The 22301-nt window shown below is 46.5% G+C and overlaps 1 protein-coding gene across 4 annotated transcripts in view; it reads right to left on the reverse strand.

The window, feature by feature from the left end:
- The window catches only part of cntnap2a (contactin associated protein 2a), a 163858-nt gene that overhangs the window by 86944 nt on the left and 54613 nt on the right, over window positions 1–22301 (reverse strand). For all 4 annotated transcript variants that reach the window (XM_020041701.3, XM_020041700.3, XM_010890158.4 and 1 more), the window contains exon 2: window positions 9207–9317. In XM_020041701.3, coding sequence (XP_019897260.2) covers window positions 9207–9317 — 111 coding nt within the window. The remainder of the gene's footprint in view (window positions 1–9206; window positions 9318–22301) is intronic.

Consider the following 22301-nt stretch of genomic DNA (forward strand, 5'->3'; position numbering starts at 1 on the left):
TAAAACCCTCCATGCAGAATTCTCTAAGAGCATCCTCAGAGAAGGACTACAAACAATGAGCAGAATTAGGCCAATGCCGGCTTTTGAGCCACGTCCAAAAAGAATCCAATCCAAAAGAGAGCCACCAAATGTTATAATCATTTAACAAGTGCCCCCCCACCACACACCACTTCCACCAGTACTAATCCCCCAAATCTCAAGAAGTCACTATAGAGAAGAGTCCAGTTAGCCTCCTCAGCCAGGGGTTCAGATCACGAGCCAAATCAAAGCCTCTGGACAGCATCCAGAACACCTGGTCCAACCACGCTGTTACCAAGCTTAAAAATACCCAAATATCACCTATTGGATAGACACCAGAAGAAAGTATAGATAAACGTTCACTTTGTTTGGCTCTGAACAGACAGTACTTGGCGGCAGACTCTCCGAGCACTGACTGATAAAAAACTAGGGAAAAGTGTCTGAGTGTGGTCCAGTAGCCCGGGCTAGGTGCGGTCCAGTAGCCCGGGCTAGGTGCGGTCCAGTAGCCCGGGCTAGGTGCGGTCCAGTAGCCCGGGCTAGGTGCGGTCCAGTAGCCCGGGCTAGGTGCGGTCCAGTAGCCCAGGCTAGGTGTGGTCCAGTAGCCCGGGCTAGGTGTGGTCCAGTAGCCCGGGCTAGGTGTGGTCCAGTAGCCCGGGCTAGGTGTGGTCCAGCAGTCCGGGCTAGGTGTGGTCCAGTAGCCCGGGCTAGGTGTGGTCCAGTAGCCCGGGCTAGGTGTGGTCCAGCAGTCCGGGCTAGGTGTGGTCCAGTAGCCCGGGCTAGGTGTGGTCCAGCAGTCCGGGCTAGGTGTGGTCCAGTAGCCCGGGCTAGGTGTGGTCCAGTAGCCCGGGCTAGGTGTGGTCCAGTAGCCCGGGCTAGGTGTGGTCCAGCAGTCCGGGCCAGTTGCGTTAACCCATGATGTACAAGTTGGCCTCACTCTGCCCTTGGAAGTCGAAACTGAGGTGCATTTTCTCTTACACTGCAAGAACTACAAAGACTTATGGGGCAATTTGTTCCCCAAAACTCCAAACAAATAAGAATATTTGGAAAGTAAAACAGCAAGGAAGACCTTTCTGTATCTGTTATGATTTTTTTGATGCGTCCATATGCCCCCACAGCCCACCAAACTCAAATGAGGGCATAAAGGTAAAATAGTATTAGAATAGATGGAGAGGTTATGAAGAGAGTGTGGTGAAAGGATAAGGGGAGGGATTTCTGGGAGGGTGAGGCTTGGTGGGAGAGAAAGCGGAAAGGGAGGGATTTCTGGGAGGGTGAGGAGAGGGGAGAAAGAGAGGGGGTGAAAAAGGGAGACATTTTAGGGAGAGTGATTAAAAAGAGTTGAGGATAGAGAGAGGAAGGAGAGAGAGGAAGGAAAGAGGGGAAGGAGAGAGAGAGGAAGGAGAAGTGAGCCGGTGCGTGTCCAGGGACTGCCTCTCCTCTCCCACCTGTCACACACAGATGTTCAGGGAGGTAAAAGAGTGAGAGAGTGAGATTCAGGCCCCCTGTCTTAATTTGATTATTCTGTTGTGGCAAGAATCCTCCAGCACAGAATGACACGCACATTAGTAGTCTATTCAACGTTATAAAAGCCTTCTAGAGCCGGTGATTTTTACTTAGCAAAACGTCAGAACTGATTTACCCTAACTAAAAGAAATGAAAAACCCTTAGCAAAACTGCCCACTGACTATCACACCATCATAGTACACTTCCTGTCGCTGTAGGACTGTTTCTGCGGTTCAAAACTGGCTCACATAAAAAAAAAGACACCTGTAGGGTATTAGGAAGAGAAATCGAAAAGAAGGTCAGGGACAGGTAATGGGAAGAGGGGGAGGGAGAGATATGAAGGGAGAAAGAGTGACACGGAGTGAGAGAGAGGGAGAGAAAGAGAAAGTGAGGCAAAGAGAGAATGCAGAGGGAGCACAATGGGCAGAGAAATAAAGAGTGAGCAGAGAGGAATGGGGAGAAACAGAGAGAGGGATGTGGTGAGAGTGAGAAAGAACGAGAGAAAGTGAGAGGGGGGGTGGGTGTGGGAGAGTAAAAGCGGGCCAGACAGCAGCAATATCTGAGGTGGGGAAAACTCCACCAAGATATTACTGCTAACCCAGATAACCTAACACAGAGGAAGGCAGGGCTGACATGTAGATAACAATCAGGCTCAGCTTTATCCCATAAACACCATGGTTGCTAGCTGTAGTCCTGGAGAGTTACGGTGTGTGTGAGAGAGAGAGAGCTGTTCAAATACAATACTTTGTGAGGCATCAAAAGATGTCCCCCCGTTCGTCAGCCTCAGCCCGTTTTCTCCCTTCTCTGAGGTGAGGTTCTCTTGACACTCTCATAGCCTTACCATGTGATCCATGACCACACACCTCGTAAACTTCTCCACTGATGAGAACATATAACCAACCAGTTTGTGTGTGTGTGTGTGTGTGTGTTTGCTTGCAAATATTCAGGCACATGCATTTACTTCCTGGGTGTTGTGTCTACTTCCTGTGTCTCTCCTGCTTGTCTGAGTGTCTCGACTTCCCATCAGTATTTCAACTTCCTGTCCATGTTTTCTACTTCCAGAAATAACAAAGGTGCCATAAAATACAATTTCTAGTTAATTATCAGTGGGCAGCAGGCCGGAAACAATTATTCGAGCGGTTATGGAATCTGACTTGGAATCAAAAGGTTGCTAGATCACACCCTGAGCTGGCAAAGGTAAACATTGGTCATTTTGTTCCTGAGCACTTAAATAAAATGTTTAAAGGGATAGTTCGGCCCAGATTCATATTTGGGTAAAAGTCCACTTACCCTGAATTGTTCCTGCAGGCACATGGGGTAATTTCTCAAAACAATCCATTATTGAGTACTGTGCCAGTTTTTTTATAAGCATTACTAGCATTGTCAAAATTGATGAATGGAAACGATGCATCCCGCTTTACGAAAGCTGCATTGCAAGTGTTTCAAACTGCTCCAAAACACTTCAAACTAAGACCAGCAGTGTTGTTTACCTTAAAGATCCTGACAATGGTGAATTCCTCCAAATAAAGTTTCAATGTTTGCAAAAATACATCTCATTCTCGAATTAACTGTTACTTCTTGTGTTTACTGTTTAGTTTTGTTCACATCAATCTGCAGGTTCTTTCGGGAAGAGGAAGTGTATATGTCAAAGTAAACAAAAGTTAGCATTCACTAGCTAGAAAGCAAGTTTCCTATATTGTTATATTGACCTCGGACAGTTAAACTTTATTTACTTGAGAAAGAAAGGAACATAAATATGTATCATGTCTGACTCTGAATACGACCAGGAAGAATACTTGTTCAAGGGAATAGAGCCTTACTTGTTTGAACCAGAATACACAGAGGATGTATTGACCGAACTAAAGGCTCGAACAGCAGCTGAGGAGGTGGGCAACGTCCCGAGAGTGGTGGTGTAGTTGTGGATCGTGCAATCTAATGCCAACAGAAACGGAACGTTTTTGTTACAGCGAGTGGGAACTATTGATGCCAATGTTGGAGAACATGAATGACCCAGTCCCTGAAGTTGAACTCTTTCCAAGATGTGTGGTTGATCATCCGGATCTCACTCCCTCATAACTCCTGGGGTGCTGGAGACTTTTTTACATTCCAGAAAAAAACTGCAAAATACTTTCTAGGCCCGAGGGACCCAATGGCCAACTCTCAAAAGAGTAAGTAGCTACCTAACATTAGCAAACAAGTGTGTAAGGCAAGGTATGTTTGTTTGTATAGCACATTTCATACACAGGGGCAATTCAAAATACTTTCTATTGTTTTATGTCTAATAATTAGGCATAGTGAAAACTACATTTAACAGTGTATGTCCAAGTTAACAAGACAAATATTTAGTTATTAGCTAGTTACATTCACTGCTCCAATAATTCTCCCACATCATTGTAATTAATTGCAATAAGAAATAGTATACACAACTGTGGATTACGATATGAAAATGAGTGAAACCTCACATCTCTTCTTCCATGTCCCTTGTAAATTTGTTCGCAAATAAAACATGATCACAGCATTTTCCTTAATGATTAATACAATGCTGAAGTCCACCGACAAAAATGGGCCAGCTAGCGAAGCTACCTATCTTCATGTAGCTTGTTGAGATTAAAGTTCACGCTGATAACATCATTTCCGATAAACAGAAGCTGTGTATGGTGGCTGTATGAAATAGTTTGCTAGTGCCAGTTTGAAGTCACCAATTTCCGCTGGCTGTTTTGTCAGTATACAGTTTTAAAATGTTATGCTACAGTGACAGATTACTGATTTTAGTTTGAAATGTTTTGGAGTAGTTTTCCACTTGCAATGCAGCTTTTGTAAAGCACCATTTCCATTCATTAATTTGGATGATGCTAATCATGTTGATTACAGACTGGGACAGAGCTGAATAATGGATCATTTAAAAAAATTATTCAATGTGCCTTCAGGAACAACTCGGGATAAGTGGACTTTTACGAATCTGGGCTGATCTCTCCTTTTAAGTCACTTTGGATAAGAGTGCATGCCAAAAGACAGAAATGCAAAATATTATCTGTGCATGGCTAGTTGCGTATTAGTTGCCTATTTTAGTGCTTCAGCTTAATCTTCCGAGATTACGCTTGCAAGTTTGATATTTCAATATGATTGGTGCATCCCAGGCTGCTAGGGTCTGTCTCTCTACTTCCTGTCTCTGTGTCTTTACTTCCTGTTCGTTTCATGCATGTCTAGTTCCTCTGGCATACTGCAGCACCCCTCCAACTAATTTCTCCTCCATCCACACTTTTATAGAACACAGGAAATGTCCATGAATGACTTTTGAGGCAGTAAGAAGACAAGACAGCTGGTTAGCAAACTGATAGCACTTTATCTGACTGTCACTGGGAGTGTTGGAGGGAGGGAGGGAGGGAGGAAGAAAGGGACTGTGGAGAAACAGCCTGGTAGTTTTATCGATTAATTAAAATGTGGAATGGAACTTCAAACAACCCATGAAGGGAAGACAGAGACTCTGGATCAGAAGTGGACAACATGTGGAATTTCTGATTAACTATCCTAAAAAACCAAACTCTGGAAACGACACATTCAGACACACTTTGGAATCCAGAAATGTAGATACACATGTGCACGCACACACACACACACACACACACAGGTGTGCACACAGGCAAAAACAGACGCGTAGACAATTCAAAACAATTCTAACACTTCAAACAAGATGGCTTCCATTAGCTAATAGGAAAGCTGTGTAAAATTCCTGCGACGATGGGCATTAGTATAATTGGCTTTGTCAACCGACCAATCATCTTCCACAACACGTTACTCCACGCGTAATGTACACTCAAGCACCAACTGCACACTTTGGGTCAGCTGTGGGAGCTGACAAAGCCGCTGAGCTCTCTCGCTAGCACTGACAGCAGCGTTAACAAAGGCAGCGTTCGCTTCGTTAAAACTTGTTCATTATGGTAAAAGAAAGCGTGGCGTCCGCCGTTAGTTTTGAAGCGGCAGGCCCAGGCTGGACTGGCTGTAATAGAAGCGCTCGTGTACGTGATCGTGATCACAAGTGCCGCTCCGTTTTGAAGCCACATCTTTGCCGCATTTCTGATTGGCTAAACTGAAATGAGGGCAAATACTTTATGCTCCTATAGATCGACAGAGTCCCTCCCCTCAGGACCACTCCAAATGGAAGGTGTTCCACGCCCATATGAGCTGTGTGCAATAGCCTGGGGCCCGAGGTTAAGCAGGAAGTGTCTGAGGTTTGTTTTTCTCTGCAACAGGGCTCACACGCTTGGCCCCCTCTTTCCAAGATGCTGGTCCGGGAAGTACAGTATAACAGCCATTTGTCTAACCGACAGATATCGAATGAACAGCATGTGGCTGTGAAGGGCCGTTAAGTATGCTACAGGCTTTGGCCAGGCACCACTGTGGATAGATGTTCTCAGTGGGTAGGAGGACAGCCACGCAGTGCACGCACTGGCCTGTCTTAAATGGCCCTTATAGGCGTTGAGGTGTGTGTGTAGGGCAGTTCCTGAAGTAGGCCATGATGAAGCCAGTCAGGATGTTCTCAGGGGTGTGGCAGTATTATTTGGAAAGGACCCAGGAAGGCAAACCACATATCTTTAGTTGCCTTAGGGAGAAGAGTCACTGTTTCGGCCTCTTGGCAACGCTGGTGGAATTCATGGTCTGTGAAAAGTCCTTGGCGACGTGGATGCAGAGGAATTTAAAACTGCTGACTCTGTCTACTGCCACCCTGTTGATGTGAACTGGGTTGTGTTCCCGACTCTGCCTCCTGAAGTACACTATTATCTTCTTTGTTTTGCTGACGGGTAGGCTGTTGTCGCGCCAACACAACGCCAGTATGTTCACCTCCTCCGTGTTGGCTAAATCCTCCCTGTTGGCTAAATCCTCCCTGTTGGCTAAATCCTCCCTGTTGGCTATCAGGCTTACATCCGCGATGTCGACTGGTTGACGATGTTGATGAAAGCTGGCTTGCTGGCACACACTGACAACACAACCGTCTCCCGGGTGTCAGCTGCGCGGCCTCGTAGACCAGTCGCCTGGTTGTTTCGGTGTTGTCCAGCTCGAAGTGAGCGTAGAGTGCAGGGAACTCTTGTTAAAAGCAGTGCTGCCAAGTGTTGCTTTGACATGAGCAGTTAGTTATGCTTTGGGCCACCAGCACACCAGGAAGGCATGGCAATCTGTCACGTCCTTCTGTGATTAAAGCCTATCTGACGTCTGCTCACAAATCCCGTGGTCACCAGTTGCAGGTGAACCAGCTGAGGTGGTTGAAGCGGTGCATGTAATAATCTAGGTGAGGCTGATTGAGAGATAATCAATCAATCAATCAAATGTATTTATAAAGCCCTTTTTACAACAGCAGTTGTCACAAAGTGCTTTACAGAGACACCCGGCCTTAAACCCCAAGGAGCAAACAACAGCAGTGTTGAATTTCAATGGCTAGGAAAAACTCCCTAAGAAGGTCTAATTTTAGGAAGAAACCTAGAGAGGACCCAGGCTCAGAGGGGTGACCAGTCCTCTTCTGGCTGTGCCAGGTGGGATATTAAGAGTCCAATTGGGCTAAATCCAGAGTCTATTTGATTTTAGACTAGCTCAGAAGTATGACCAGGTGGACAAGGACAGGGACAGCAACGGGCCCCCCAAACCAGGTAATCCGCAGGTGTGGACCAGGACCTCATCAGAAAAGTTAGAAGTGCATTCCTCATGTCCCCCAGCACAATAATATAGCAGCGTAACACCTTGGATCTGAGACGGGGGGGTCCGGTGACACTGTGGCCCTACCCGGGGGAGGCCCCGGACAGGGCCCAACAGGCAGGAAATCAATCCACCCACATTGCCAGGCATCAACCAAAGGGACACCCACAAACCACAAACCCCCTGAATGAGGGCCGAGTATTGCTAGCAGAGTACAGCCCAATTGCACAAGTGCGCAACAGAGTGACAACAACAAGCCAGTGACTCTTCCCCCGAAAGGAATTGGAGGGAGGGCATCCCAGTGGCGACGAGAGCCCACCTGGCAAGACAGCAAGGGTGGACAGTATCAAGCCTACTGGTCACCTTCACGCCCCCGGGCCAGGCTACACCTAATCATAAACCGTGCTGTAGAGATTTTAGTCTTTAGTAGACACATGAAAGTTTGCACTGAGTTTGCATTTCTAACCTTAATTGTCAGATCATTCCACAGGAGTGGAGCTCTATGAGAAAAGGCCCTGCCGCCAACTGTTTGTTTAGAAATTCTCGGTACAATTAAAAGGCCTGCGTCTTGCGATCTAAGGTTACGTGTAGGTATGTATGGCTGGATCATTTCAGCAAGGTAAGTAGGAGCAAGCAGAGATACCTCTGCAGCTTCTGATTTGTAATCCAAAAGTGGTCGTCGGAAGAGATTACTGCACACATAACAGACATGCCCTGTTCAGCAACCACATCTTACTTCATGTAACCTTGCTTGTTTTTTTATTTGGCAATGAATGGTTCAAAAGAGGGTCTTTTTTTTACCTCTTCTTCTCCGCTCACGAGAAACAGACAGAGCCGAAGTCCCAGGGGATAGCATAGGAGCATGTCAGAGGGTAGCTGGGCACAGTCAATGTCGGGAGTCACACAAGTAGTAATGGACAAGGGTACATGAACCAGGACCCAGTCCAAGACCCAGTCCAGGACCCAGTCCAGGACCCAGTCCAGGACCCAGTCCAAGACCCAGTCCAGGACCCAGTCCAAGACCCAGTCCACACTGCCCACACCCTCTGAGGGGCAGGTTGGGGTAATGTACAAGCCACATGGTCGCAGGACATGGCCTAGAAAACCAACACGCCCCGAAGGTCTTCAGTGGTCTGTTCCGTCTTTCCCTCACACCCACCACAAGATCAAACCGACCCGTTAGCCGGGACCAAGAACAACACCACCTCGCAGTGACAGCCAAGAGTGAAAACTATAGGGGGCTGACCCAGGCAGATTGCTAAGTTGTTACCGATACCTTTTCCGTATGAAATTGTCCATTCAGTTTAGAGTGGCTTGAGTGAATAGTGTGGTGAGGTTTTAGGTGGGTTGTTGAAACCCGAGCTCCCAGCTGACGTTACAACAGTTTGGCCTAAAAGGAGCCATTTTGTTAGATGAAATGTGATATATGTGTGTTATCTCTTATCTCCAGCACTAGAAATATAAACAATTCCTCAATTTTATAGGTGGGACCACATAAATCGTGATGAAAATTTTTATTGGATTTCTACCCGTTAATAGAACAAAGGCTCACACCAAATTGACAGGAGAGTCATGATTTTAGTGTCTGATGGTTGATGACCCCTTTCAACCTAATTACCAACTAAAACATGTTTTTTAAAAGGGGCGTAGGAAACAAACAGACACACACACACACACACACACTCACTCACAGTAGTAGTTGGCTATCACAACAGAAAGTAATACTTGTCCCATGTCTCATTGATTATGTGCCATCGCTGTTCCACCCGAAGGAAACCCTTAGCCATTTGCAAATTGAATTATCACTAACGATTCATATCAGTGCCACCAAGCCAGCAGCTGCTTTGTGTCTCCCTGTGTTTATATGTGTGTGTGTGTTTGTGTGTGTGTGTGTGTGTGTGTCTGACTGTCTGAATACCCGATTGTGTGTATGTGTGTGTCGGTGTGTCTGACCATCTGACCGTCAGTCTCTGTGTGTGTGTGTGTGTGTGTGTGTAAAATACCTCCTCTCCTGTTGATCTTGGCATAGCCTGGAGCATATCCACTGTTGAAGACCGAGGAGGCAGAAAAGGCTGTGTGAGGGAGCGGAGAGGAGAGCGCTTCCTCACACTTCTCTACAGAGAAAAAGGAAGAAAAACAGAGCGGGGGGAGAAGAGAGAGAGAGAGAGAGGGAGAGAGAGAGAGAAAGGGAGAGAGAGACAAAATAGGGAGTGGGAGAGAGAGTGAGAGAGAAAACAGGATTGTTATTGAAATATACATTCTCAAGGCTGTGTTCCCAAGTCAGTCTATGGCACATACACCTCTGGAGAAAAGCACCGCCATCTGTCTAGAAGAGGCTACAGGCTCAACAGTGGGGAACCTAACCCAGGCAAATACACCTGAGCAAGGCCACATTCCTTTCCAATACATTGAGCCCACGTGGCGGCTCAGTCCAGGCTCCCACACGAACACACACACACACACAGGGACTCCTCTATAACATCACCATCTGCAGCTCTCCTGAATCCTTCCTTTTTAATTCAAGCAGAGAACATGGGGCCATGGGGGGGACAAGGGGGAGACATGGGGAGGACACGGGGGGACACGAGGGGTAGATGGTGGGGACATGGAGAGGACAAGGGGGGACATGGGGGGGACATGTTATTTTGCGTGACGTTTCTGACGTTTGGTTCCAATGATAATGTAAACTGGGGGTTGTGGTCCTTCTCAAATACAGGCAGAATGGATGACTGAATTGTATCAGTCCAAATGCTAACCGAGTCCTCAGGGAGACGGATGGAAAGGTTGGTAGAGGAGGGGACAAGACATCTCCCTGTTCAATTTCCAGACTAAAGCAAATAACTCAGAGCTGCACAAATAGCAAGCCAGACATGTGTCACCCGCTTTGTCAACGACTGCCATTGTTTAAACAGCCAGGACTTTAAGTGGACCAGAAGCAGGATGCAATATGGGGTGAATGATTTCCGCTCCAGCCCACCAATGCAACCTAATTCAAGTAATCAACAAGACCTTAAACAGTTTGGAGTCAGTGAATGGACAAAACCCTGCATGAAAAAAGAAATACAGGGGAAAGGTGTGAAATTAAAACTCAGGGTGTTTTGCAGAAACCTTGCCTTCGGCCGTTGCAATTATAATGGTAATTTTCTATTACTGGTAGCTGGAATTATTACAAAGTAGATAACGTGTCCATGAAAATGCCTTCCTTACTGTATTTCAGTCACACTAAATGTGCTGAAACCCCCTTCCCTGTCTCCCTTTTCCTCCCCCTTTCTCGGTCATGAGGTGTTTACTGTATCGGTTTCACCTTGCCGAAGGGAGCAGGATCTCTCCGCTAGTGTCTTCTCCTTCTCCTCCGAGCCTGCCAGCTCTGGACAATCTGCCCTCTGTGAAAGTCCTAACCGCTGCATATTAATCCACTCCCATATTGAATCCTGGTGTCCATGCATGGAAATATACACAGCATTCCAAGAGATGTGTGCCTCTTCGCCCGCCGTTTCAACAGGTGACCCCACTTCCGCCCAGGTGACCCTACTTCCGCCCATGTGACCCCACATCCGCCCAGGTGACCCCACTTCCGCCCATGTGACCCCACGTCCGCCCAGGTGACCCTACTTCCTACTTCAGGTGACCCTACTTCCGCCCAAGTGACCCTACGTCCGCCCATGTGACCCTACTTCCGCCCATGTGACCCTACTTCCTACTTCAGGTGACCCTACTTCCGCCCAAGTGACCCTACGTCCGCCCATGTGACCCTACTTCCGCCCAGGTGACCCTACTTCCGCCCATGTGACCCCACGTCCGCCCAGGTGACCCTACTTCCGCCCATGTGATCCTACTTCCGCCCAGGTGACCCCACTTCCGCCCAGGTGACCCCACTTCCGCCCATGTGATCCTACTTCAGCCCAGGTGATCCTACTTCCGCCCATGTGCCCTTTGGCTTCTCCAGCCCGTCTGACGTGTAAAATCTGCTGACGTTCGCTGAAATTGCAGCTCTGAAACCAGATGAAGATTTATGTAACAGCTGCCGTTGACGTCAATCACAGCAGTTAGTGGGAGAAACTGGTCCAACAGTCAGTTAGACCGCCAACGCAATAGTTGACTTTCGACAAACACACACACACACACACGTGTGCATTTGTGTGGCCAGACATGGTGTGTGTGTTCGTATGCGTGGATGCACGTGCGTTTGTGTGAGTGTATCTCGACAATGACAGCACTTCCCCCACAGGGAGTCAAATGATTTTTTAGATCCGGGTGAATTATCGCCATTCAACTCATGGTGCCCACAGACGCTTTCATAGTTGCTTTACAACCAGTATCCATTATAAGTTGTATTATAATATTGCTGTCAATGTAATGGAGAAACACAGAGAGGACTGGAAGGAATGATTACAGTAATTTTCTCCAGCTTTGCTGGAAGAATCGACTCCATCTACCATGTCGCGGTAACAATAGATGATTATCAATTCATTCACCAATTCATTTCCTCCAATCCCTTCTTCCAATTACTTCCTCTTATCCGTTTTTCCAATTGCTTTCTCCTATGCCTTCTCCATATCACTTCTTTCCATCCATTCTTCCTTTCCATTCTTCCCACTGCCACGCAGTGGACCCGGTTTCCTTTGAAACGGAGACAGGCTGCTGAGAAAACACAGGTTCTGAATTCCGAAATGAAATTGGGATATTATGTCCATAAATTTATTTTTATTTGAGGATGATACAACAAAGTGGAATGTGGCGATGGCGGGGGGAGGGGTGTAAGTGCTTTTGATTTCAGAGAAAATGAGAGAGACAGAGAGAGAAAGAAACTCCCAGATACACCAGCCAGGCCAGGCCAGGTCCAGTAGTAATTAGAGGGTAAAGTCTATTTGCTAACGACCTTCATCTCAGAGTCCCAGAGTGAGATCAGGGTTCACCCTCCCAGTGGAACAAGGGCTCCCACAGGTTAATAACAGCAAAGACAGACAGGATGGGAGAAGTGCGTGTTTGTGTGTTTGTGTGAAAGAGGTGAGTGTGCGTGTATTTGAAGTAAGTGTGTGTGTGCGTGCGTGTGTGTGTGTGTGTGTGTGAGAGACAGAGGGATGTATGTTCATGTACGAGGGAGGAGTGGGCGTGTTTGTGCGAGTAGAGATCTATGGGTGGGGGTGTTGTGAGAGAAAGACGGTTTTGTGATTTTTCTTTGCGTGTGAGAGATGTGTGTGTGTTTTGAGAGATATTTGCATGTACATTTTGTGTGAAAGATGCGTGTTTTGTTTGAGAGGTGTGTGTGTGTGTGTGTGTGTGAGAGAAAGAAAACCACACATTTAAAAAATCTATGAAAAGGCCCCCCTGTTAAATGCTGTTGCTTTCAACCGCTGTGAGAATTGCTGGAGCTGGTGATAAGACTGTGTTGGTGTGTGTTTATGTATGTGTGTTTACTAATGGTTCCTAAAACAGTGTTTCTTCTATAGTATCAACCGTTTAAATCATAAAGCGAAAGCAAGCTGGTTAGCCTCTGTCTACCTGTCTATCTGGTTAGCCTCTGTCTACCTGTCTATCTGGTTAGCCTCTGCCTACCTGTCTATCTGGTTAGCCTCTGTCTACCTGTCTATCTGGTTAGCCTCTGTCTACCTGTCTATCTGGTTAGCCCCTGTCTACCTGTCTATCTGGTTGGCCTCTGTCTACCTGTCTATCTGTCTACCTGTCTATCTGTCTACCTGTCTATCTGGTTAGCCTCTGTCTACCTGTCTATCTGTCTACCTGTCTATCTGTCTATCTGTCTACCTGTCTATCTTTCTCCTTTCCTCCTCACCTCCCTTCCTAAGGTACCTCTTTATCTCCTCTCTCCTTGCCTCTTTATCTCCTCTCTCCTTGCCTCTTTATCTCCTCTCTCCTTGCCTCTTTATCTCCTCTCTCCTTGCCTCTTTATCTCCTCTCTTCTTGCCTCTTTATCTCCTCTCTCCTTGCCTCTTTATCTCCTCTCTCCTTGCCTCTTTATCTCCTCTCTCCTTGCCTCTTTATCTCCTCTCTTCTTGCCTCTTTTTCTCCTCTCTCCTTGCCTCTTTATCTCCTCTCTCCTTGCCTCCCTCTTCCCTCTCTCTCTTCTCTCTCCTCCATGTCCTCTCTCATCACTCCTCCCAATGTCTCTTCTCTCTCCTCTCTGTTCTCTCTCCTCTCTGTTCTCTCTCCTCTCTATTCTCTCTTTATCCTCTCTCTCCTTTCTCCTCTCTTCATTTTGTTTCTCTTTTCACTCTATTTCTTTATTTCCTCTCTCCTTGGCTCTCTCTTCCCCGTCTCTTCTCGTTCTCTGCTCACTCTCTTCTCTTCTCTTCTCTCATCTTTTCTTTGCCCTCTCTCCTTCCTCTCTGTGTTGTATTCTCTGTCTTCTCTTTCACTTCTACCAGACGTCAGAGGCAATCCATCTCCAACCTAACCTGCCTCTGGCAATAATTACCCTAAGATGGGGAAGGGAGAGTGAAGGTGTGTGTGTGTGTGTGTGTCTGTGTGTGCGACTGTGTGTGTATCTCTGTGAGTGAATTTGTCCGTGGGTTTGTGTGTGTGTGTGTGGGCATTTGTGGGTGTTGATGGATTGATGAGAGAGGACTCAGACTATTAAAGTGAAAACGGGTGTATCTCAGGGCTTTACTCAAACCTCTATCCTGCCCTGAATCTTGGCCCGTCCAAACATCACCGGTGTTTACTGCTAATAGATCACATTAGGTTGATCTGTCCCCATAGACACTGATCTACGGCCAGTTCTGCCGTTTCCCTAATAATGGTGAAGGTCAGGATTAGCCGGGTTTAATCTGATTTTAGATCTGTGCCTAAGGGGAAATGTATACCTGTTCCAGGTACTTATTGCTGACACCATCAGCAGGTTGATGCCGCTGTTGCTCTGCCTGCTTCTTAAATTGGCTAGACATCCCCAGAGGTGGATCAGACCCGGTGAGGAGTCTACATATAATTGAGGCCAACTTATTTGGAAATAATTAATTCCCTGTTGTTAAGTGATTTGTGCGTGTCCGTTTGTGTGTGTGTGTGTGTCTGTAGGTACAGTTCAAGGTTATGTTAGTAGACTGAAACTAAATAAAACATATTAAACAGCATACTGTTTTCTTTGTCTACAAGACACACGAAAATCAAACAAAAAACATCATAAATTATTATTAGTATTTTTCAAAAATGTGAGCAGAAATCAATGGGATTTTCATGGTTGTTCTATAATTAAGGTTTCCAAGGTTGTTTTGTAATGCCGTTCATCGAGGATGTGATTACGACAGTAAGACGACGCCTGTAGGTGGCGATGTTTCCAGTAGGCCTGGATGGGAGTCACAATCACCAGCTCCCAGGGAGATACAGAGCCTGAGTGCAGAGCAGGAACAATAGGTGTGAATAATGGCTGCAGCAAGCAAAGCCATCACTGTTGGGTTGGAAAAAACCCAAAGCCCCCGCAAAGGATTATTTTAAATATATTTCTGGAAATAGCAAAGGCAAATGTATTGTAGTGTCAGAAAATGGAAGCTTATGCGGAGGAAAGATAATTGGGTGACAGACGGACAAGTAACTCAAAAGTTTGTCTTTACAGCGCCATTAAAGAATCATATAGTCAACACACTCAGGCAACAGACAAAGGGAGATACACACCAGCTACTAGCTGTTAAACAACAGCAACTAGTCCCTTTATCGTTATCAACCATTACCTTTATCGTTATGAACCAGTACCTTTATCGTTATCAACCATTACCTTTATTGTTATCAACCAGTACCTTTATCATTATCAACCAGTAACTTTATTGTTATCAACCAGTCCCTTTATCCTTATCAACCAGTACCTTTATCCTCATCAACCAGTACCTTTATCGTTATCAACCAGTCCCTTTATCCTTATCAACCAGTACCGTTATCCTTATCAACCAGTACCTTTATCCTTATCAACCAGTCCTTTATCCTTATCAACCAATCCCTTTATCCTTATCAACCAGTATCTTTATCCTTATCAACCAGTACCTTTATCCTTATCAACCAATCCTTTATCCTTATCAACCAGTACCTTTATCCTTATCAACCAGTACCTTTATCCTTATCAACCAGTACCTTTATCCTTATCAACCAGTCCCTTTATCCTTATCAACCAGTCCCTTTATCCTTATCAACCAGTACCTTTATCCTTATCAACCAGTACCTTTATCATTATCAACTAGTACATTTACCCTTAGTACTGGTTGATAGTAGAACCTCGGATTCAGGAGGAACAGTGTGGTTTTCGTCCGGGCCGTGGAACACTGGACCAGCTCTATACCCTCTACAGGGTGATGGAGGGTTCATGGGAGTTTGCCCAACCAGTCCACATGTGTTTTGTGGATTTGGAGAAGGCATTCGACTGTGTCCCTCGCGGCATCCTGTGGAGAGTGCTTCGGGAATATGGGGTCCTGGGTCCTTTGCTAAGGGCTGTCAGGTCCCTGTACGACCGAAGCAGGAGCTTGGTCCGCATTGCCGGCAGTAAGTCAGACTTGTTCCCTGTGCATGTTGGACTCCGGCAGGGCTGCCCTTTGTCACCGGTTCTGTTCGTAATTTTTATGGACAGAATTTCTAGGCGCAGCCAGGGGCCGGAGGGTGTCAGGTTTGGGGACCACACGATTTCGTCTCTGCTCTTTGCGGATGATGTTGTCGTGTTGGCCCCTTCAAGCCAGGACCTTCAGGATGCACTTGGACGGTTTGCAGCCGAGTGTGAAGCGGTGGGGATGAAAATCAGTACCTCCAAATCCGAGGCCATGGTCCTCAGTCGGAAAAGGGTGGCTTGCCCACTTCAGGTTGGTGGAGAGTGCCTGCCTCAAGTGGAGGAGTTTAAGTATCTAGGGGTCCTGTTCACGAGTGAGGGAAGGATGGAACGGGAGATTGACAGACGGATCGGTGCAGCTTCTGCAGTAATGCGGTCGATATATCGGTCTGTCGTGGTGAAGAAAGAGCTGAGCCGCAAGGCGAAGCTCTCGATTTACCGGTCAATCTACGTTCCTACTCTCACCTATGGTCATGAGCTTTGGGTCATGACCGAAAGGACAAGATCCCGGATACAGGCGGCCGAAATGAGCTTTCTCCGCAGGGTGGCTGGGCGATCCCTTAGAGATAGGGTGAGAAGCTCGGTCACCCGGGAGGAGCTCAGAGTAGAGCCGCTGCTCCTCCACATCGAGAGGGGTCAGCTGAGGTGGCTTGGGCATCTGTTTCGGATGCCTCCGGAACGCCTTCCTGGGAAGGTGTTCCGGTCCCGTCCCACCGGGAAGAGACCCCGGGGAAGACCTAGGACACGCTGGAGGGACTATGTCTCCCGGCTGGCCTGGGAACGCCTCGGTGTCCCCCCGGAAGAGCTGGAGGAAGTGTCTGGGGAGAGGGAAGTCTGGGCATCCCTGCTTAGACTGCTGCCCCCGCGACCCGGCCCCGGATAAGCGGAAGATGATGCGATGCGATGCGAACCAGTACCTTTATTTGTATATCAACCTTGAGTCACACTTGCAGTTGAGTAATGTGAAACAGTTGGCAAAAACATCCTGCTGAAGACATGAAAGAGCTTTGAACGCGCACCAAAACCTCAGGTAGTCGACTCTGATCTGACCCCTGTGCAACAGCTGTGTGTCACAGTGTGTCTGTGACACTTACCTAAATAGACATGGAATCACTGGAGACTGAATCAGAATCGTTCATCCTGCTACCTAGAGTCACTGGAGACTGAATCAGAATCGTTCATCCTACAGACCTAGAGTCAGTGGAGACTGAATCAGAATAGTTTATTCTGCAGACCTAGAGTAACTGGAGACTGAATCAGAATAATTCATCCTGTAGACCTAGTGTCACTGGAGACTGAATCAGAATCGTTCATCCTACAGACCTAGAGTCACTGGAGACTAAATCAGAATATTTTATTCTGCAGACCTAGAGTCACTGGAGACTGAATCAGAATAGTTTAATCTGCAGACCTAGTGTCACTGGAGACTGAATCAGAATGGTTTATTCTGCAAACCTAGAGTCACTGGAGACTGAATCAGAATAATTCATCCTGTAGACCTAGAGTCACTGGAGACTGAATCAGAATAATTCATCCTGTAGACCTAGTGTCACTGGAGAGTGATTCAGAATGGTTTATTCTGCAAACCTAGAGTCACTGGAGACTGAATTAGAATCATTCATCCTGCAGATCTAGTCACTGCAGGGGGAATCAGAATTGTTCATCCTTAAATCAGTACAGTCATGGAGCCGCAAGGCGGCAGGAAGAAGCCAGCGCCTCTCCACCGTGCTTCAGAAATATCCCTTCCTCTCATCAAAGACTGTGCCCGAGATCAGTGTTAGGCCAGAGGGTGGGCCTAGCAGGGCGTTAACCCTAACCTTAACCCTATGAGCAGTGAAAATACCTGGGGAAGGTGAACAGGAGCACATTTAACCCCCCAGGCAGTCAGGCAGTGACGGCTGATAATTCAAAACGGCGCTCTGAGTTGAACTGAATGTGGCCTCAGGGCACCGACACCCAAGTGTCTGTGAGAAGAATATTCCCTGTCTGTGGGGAGAATATTCCCTGTCTGTGGGGAGAATATTCCCTGTCTGTGGGTAGGATATTCCCTGTTTGTGGGGAGAATATTCCCTGTCTGTGGGAAGAATATTCCCTGTCTGTGGGAAGAATATTCCCTGTCTGTGGGAAGAATATTCCCTGTCTGTGGGGAGGATATTCCCTGTCTGTGGGAAGAATATTCCCCGTCTGTGGAGAGGATATTCCCTGTCTGTGGGGAGGATATTCCCTGTCTGTGGGGAGAATATTCCCTGTCTGTGGGCAGACGTGGACATGCCGGAAAAGGGATATGCGAGTGTGCATTTAGCTGCCACGTTGGGATTGGGACCAGGTTGCAACAGAAACATGCACTGGCAGACAGGCTGCAGAAGTAGGAGGGCAGTGATGACGGCCTGAGCTGGTCTGTCTGCCGTCCCTGGTCAGATTTGAGCTCACCTCTCCCTGGCCAATTGAGGCTCTTCTGATGTTGATGAACACGACTGGGTGAGACAGAGCCCATCTGTTCCTTGTTGTGTGATCGGCGGGACTGCTAAGTATTTGCATTTAAAGATTCAGGGATTACCTGAGGTCGCGCTGCTGTCTATAAACACAGTGAACTAGATGGCTAATTTGCACGACTCAGGCGCGGGTGAGGGAAAGGTTCAAGACAGACGTGTTCTTAGTTGTTTTTATATACTGCAACCAAACAATGTCTAAACCCCACAGTGTTTACAAATGCCTTAATTACCTCATGTCATTCCCAAACAATCTGTTAAAGTACGGAAACGTGAAAATTACTATATCTATGTAATCACTTGTCAGAAATTGTGAAAACAGAAAATAGTATTCCTTAGAGTGTATTTGAACATATTTTATTAAGACTTCATATTAAAATCCTGTCAGTTCTACTTTTTTATAACAAGCTTCCACAATTTTCTCATTACCTCAGACATTTAATTAACAAAGGACCATTTGTGTCCAGTTGGTAAATAATATGTAATTGCAAATACCAGACACCCGTCATAATTATGTCAGCACCGACCTGAACATATCAGGGAGTTCTGTAGTTATATCACAGATTAATAGGGAGTTCTGTAGTTATATCACTGATGAATAGGGAGTTCTGTAGTTATATCACCGATTAATAGGGAGTTCTGTAGTTATATCACAGATTAATAGGGAGTTCTGTAGTTATATCACAGATTAACAGGAAGTTCTGTAGTTATATCACGGATTAATAGGGAGTTCTGTAGTTATATCACTGATTAACAGGGAGTTCTGTAGTTATATCACTGATGAATAGTTAGTTCTGTAGTCGTTTCACAGATTAATGGAGTTCTGTAGTTATATCAATGATGAATAGTTAGTTCTGTAGTTATATCACTGATGAATAGTTAGTTCTGTAGTCATTTCACAGATTAATGGAGTTCTGTTGTTATATCACTGATGAAGAGTGCCAGTTAAGAGTGTTGTACCAGTTGGTTCATTTGTAATTTTATAAGACTATCCGCTAAATAGCAAAAAGGACAATGTACGTAACAATTTTTCAACGTAGCCTACAATTAGGACCCAGTGTTTTACCAGACAAGGTCATGACATCAGGACAAACCCAGGCAAGGCTCCAGATGGGATTAGACTACTCACTCAAAGTTAAAAGGAGGGTTTTTGGTTGGGAGTTGAAAATGTCTGCTCACGTAAAGTACATTCAATGTAGCTAACGCTTGACTTGGGATAAAATAAGTGCAGGGACTGCCAAATTGCACAATAGACTACGTTCATCAAAATGTATGTGTTTTAATAAGGCTTATTCCAATGAGGAACCTTTTTCCCCAAAAAGGAACCGTGAACGCTGTTTGCGGGAACAACCGTTCCGGCCCATTCCGGCCCAAGTCAAGCACTTGAATGTAGCTAAATCCAAAGAGTCCAAGACATCTCTAAGCCCTCAGAAAGGTATCCTCATTGATAAATGCATAGACCTGTGTGCAGACGGCCTTCATTTTGAAATGTCCTGCAGGCAATCCACCAGAAGTTAAATTAATCAGCTCAAGTTAAAGGTCACCAGGAAGGTGTCGTCTACATTGCATGTTCTTTTGCCCACCCAATTCTGAGTACGCCACATTCCGTGTCAAGTTTCCTTTTCTCACGTTTCCGACTCCCAGCTAACCAGACGCAACATGTGGAAGGCCCAATGACAACCATGGCACACACGTCTCCTCGGGGGCCCATGGCAACGTGTCGTAGCAACCACTGCGATTTCAAAATGGAAGCTTTCTGAGCTGAGGGCTGGTCAGAGCGGCGACTATGGCGCGCTTGCTCCTTATTGCCGCGAGTGAGTCGGCACAGTTTTAATTTGATTTACGGCGGCACGAGGCTGCTAAGGGTTTCATTTGCATTATTTTCTATCCGGCCCGCGGGCTCTGGTGTTAGGGCCGTTGTGTGAATTGCAGCACGTCCAGAATTTATGATGGATTACGATGTTGATGTGAGCAATTGCCATCCTTTCTACGCTTCGCCACTGATGTGAGTGCCGTCCGGCCACAGTCATCTGGGACGGCTGCCTTCATGTCCTTGGGGTGGCAGCAACTGTGGTGGTCTGATCCAAGTCAGGAGATCTCAGGCTGTCAGTAAGCACCTTGGCATATCCTGACGCCCCTGTGAATGTAAACGGCTACTTCAGACATTCAACCGTTCATCTCACAGACATAATTATTATTATTATTATTGATTATTATGTCTATGGTTCATCCGACATCTACCATCTTAAAAGACCCACATTGCAAACCACGCGTTGGTTTAGTTGACGAAATAAGAGTGACAATTGACTTTATCCAATTGAAAAAGCTGGAGAACAACGCATCACATGAACGTCATGTTTTGGAGGAACTTGGCACTTTCAATGGGGGGGGGGGTGGTCATGTGACGGAGTCCACCCTATCCCCTGCTCTGAACTCATTCTTGTCATCTGCTATGGAGAGCAACTCAGCTGAACGTAGTCATTAATTCCCAGAGAAATCTAATCATAGTTTAGATATTTTTAAACAGCTGCCAGCTGACTCCAGTCATCGCTAGTTAACAGTGAATAATGGTGTGAGAATTTTTTTACTTCATTGAGGCCGTTTCTGTAAGGTATGGTTTAAATGTAGGTTTGGTTTGAAATGTATTTTCAAAGAAAAATGATTATAGCTAGACTACAATTTCTCTTATGTAGAGTACGTCTTAGCGTAAGGAACCATCCAAAATGAAGTTGGAAAAACATGAATGAACCTTTAATGTGCCCAAATACACCACATTAAACAACTCCCAGCAGCTCACGACGCCTCAAGGAACTCTGTTCATCACATCTGCCTGGTTGTCAGAAGCAGTACTTGCCCGTACTGTACCACACACACCGACACGCCATCTACAAACCAAACGGATGTTGTAAGTATAATGACCGAAACAGCGAGGGGACACGTCTGCAGTCTCGCTGAAGTCGCTCTGAGCTCCATTACTTCTGTCTTCCTGAAAGCCATCTTCAAATCACACGCGCTCTGACGACTTGCCCCTAAGCACTTTCACTACACATCCTCCGTGTGACTCATGTACAGAACTCTCCTTTCTTTGCCCCGACGCTCAAGCTGCCAGCTTAAACTCCCCGGCGTTACGCTGAATGTGTGCCAGCTGTTTACTGTACGCACTGTGCTGGTACCGGCCTACGACACAAACCACAGCAGCGCGGACGGCGAGGTCTGATCTCGGTCATGCCTGAGCTAAAAATCGTCCGTCGCTCGGTCAGATTATGTTGACGCAGTCCGTCCTCGAGTTGTTATACAGGTTCAAGCCACGGTACATCGTTCCGGGAGGAGGGTCGTACCGGAGGTCGTGTCTGAGGCCCAATTCAATCATTCCCACCGCACTGCGGTCGTGTTTACAATACATGGGCTGACCCAGGTCCAACCGGCAGTGCTTCAATCCGCCCCGCGATAAACATCTCATTACAATCCGAGCGCGTTGTCCGGGCGGAAAAACTGGAACGTCAGCTAGTTTGGAATGCCAATGACATCTCCTTTTGTAATGTCATTCCCCTCATCCATCCGCGTGTATGTAGATCACATCCCAGCCATAAAACATCCGTCATCAGAATGCTGCTCCCGGTGAGAGGTTTAGGACCGTAATTCCGGAGTGGGAATGGGGGGTACATTCCGGACGTGTCTAGATTTCCTGAGAGAACAGATGAATAACTGACACTGGGTGCAGATCTATGTTTATAAAACAGTTTCCCGTTCTGAAAGTGTATTGCCCTTTCAGCAATGCACAGGCTGGGCTGAAAGTCGCTGGAGCAAAATACTGCACCCACCATGTTCCTCTCTGGGCCACCCCTGGCCTACACATGTTATTTGATTATATCTGATTGTATCTGATTATTACGATTAACTGCAAACCATTAACAAAAGGCTTCAAGGTGACACTTAACAACATTGAGCTGCAATGAAAGAAGGACAGATAGCTATATGATAGGTATATTTATTGGCCGTTCCCCGTTCTGTAGCTTCCTGCTCCAGGGGCTTTCCTAGATAATAAGGCTCCAAATTAGTGAAAGCACACAGCG

This window comes from Esox lucius, chromosome 21, assembly GCF_011004845.1.
Source record: "Esox lucius isolate fEsoLuc1 chromosome 21, fEsoLuc1.pri, whole genome shotgun sequence".
NCBI classification, from domain to species: Eukaryota; Metazoa; Chordata; class Actinopteri; order Esociformes; family Esocidae; genus Esox; species Esox lucius.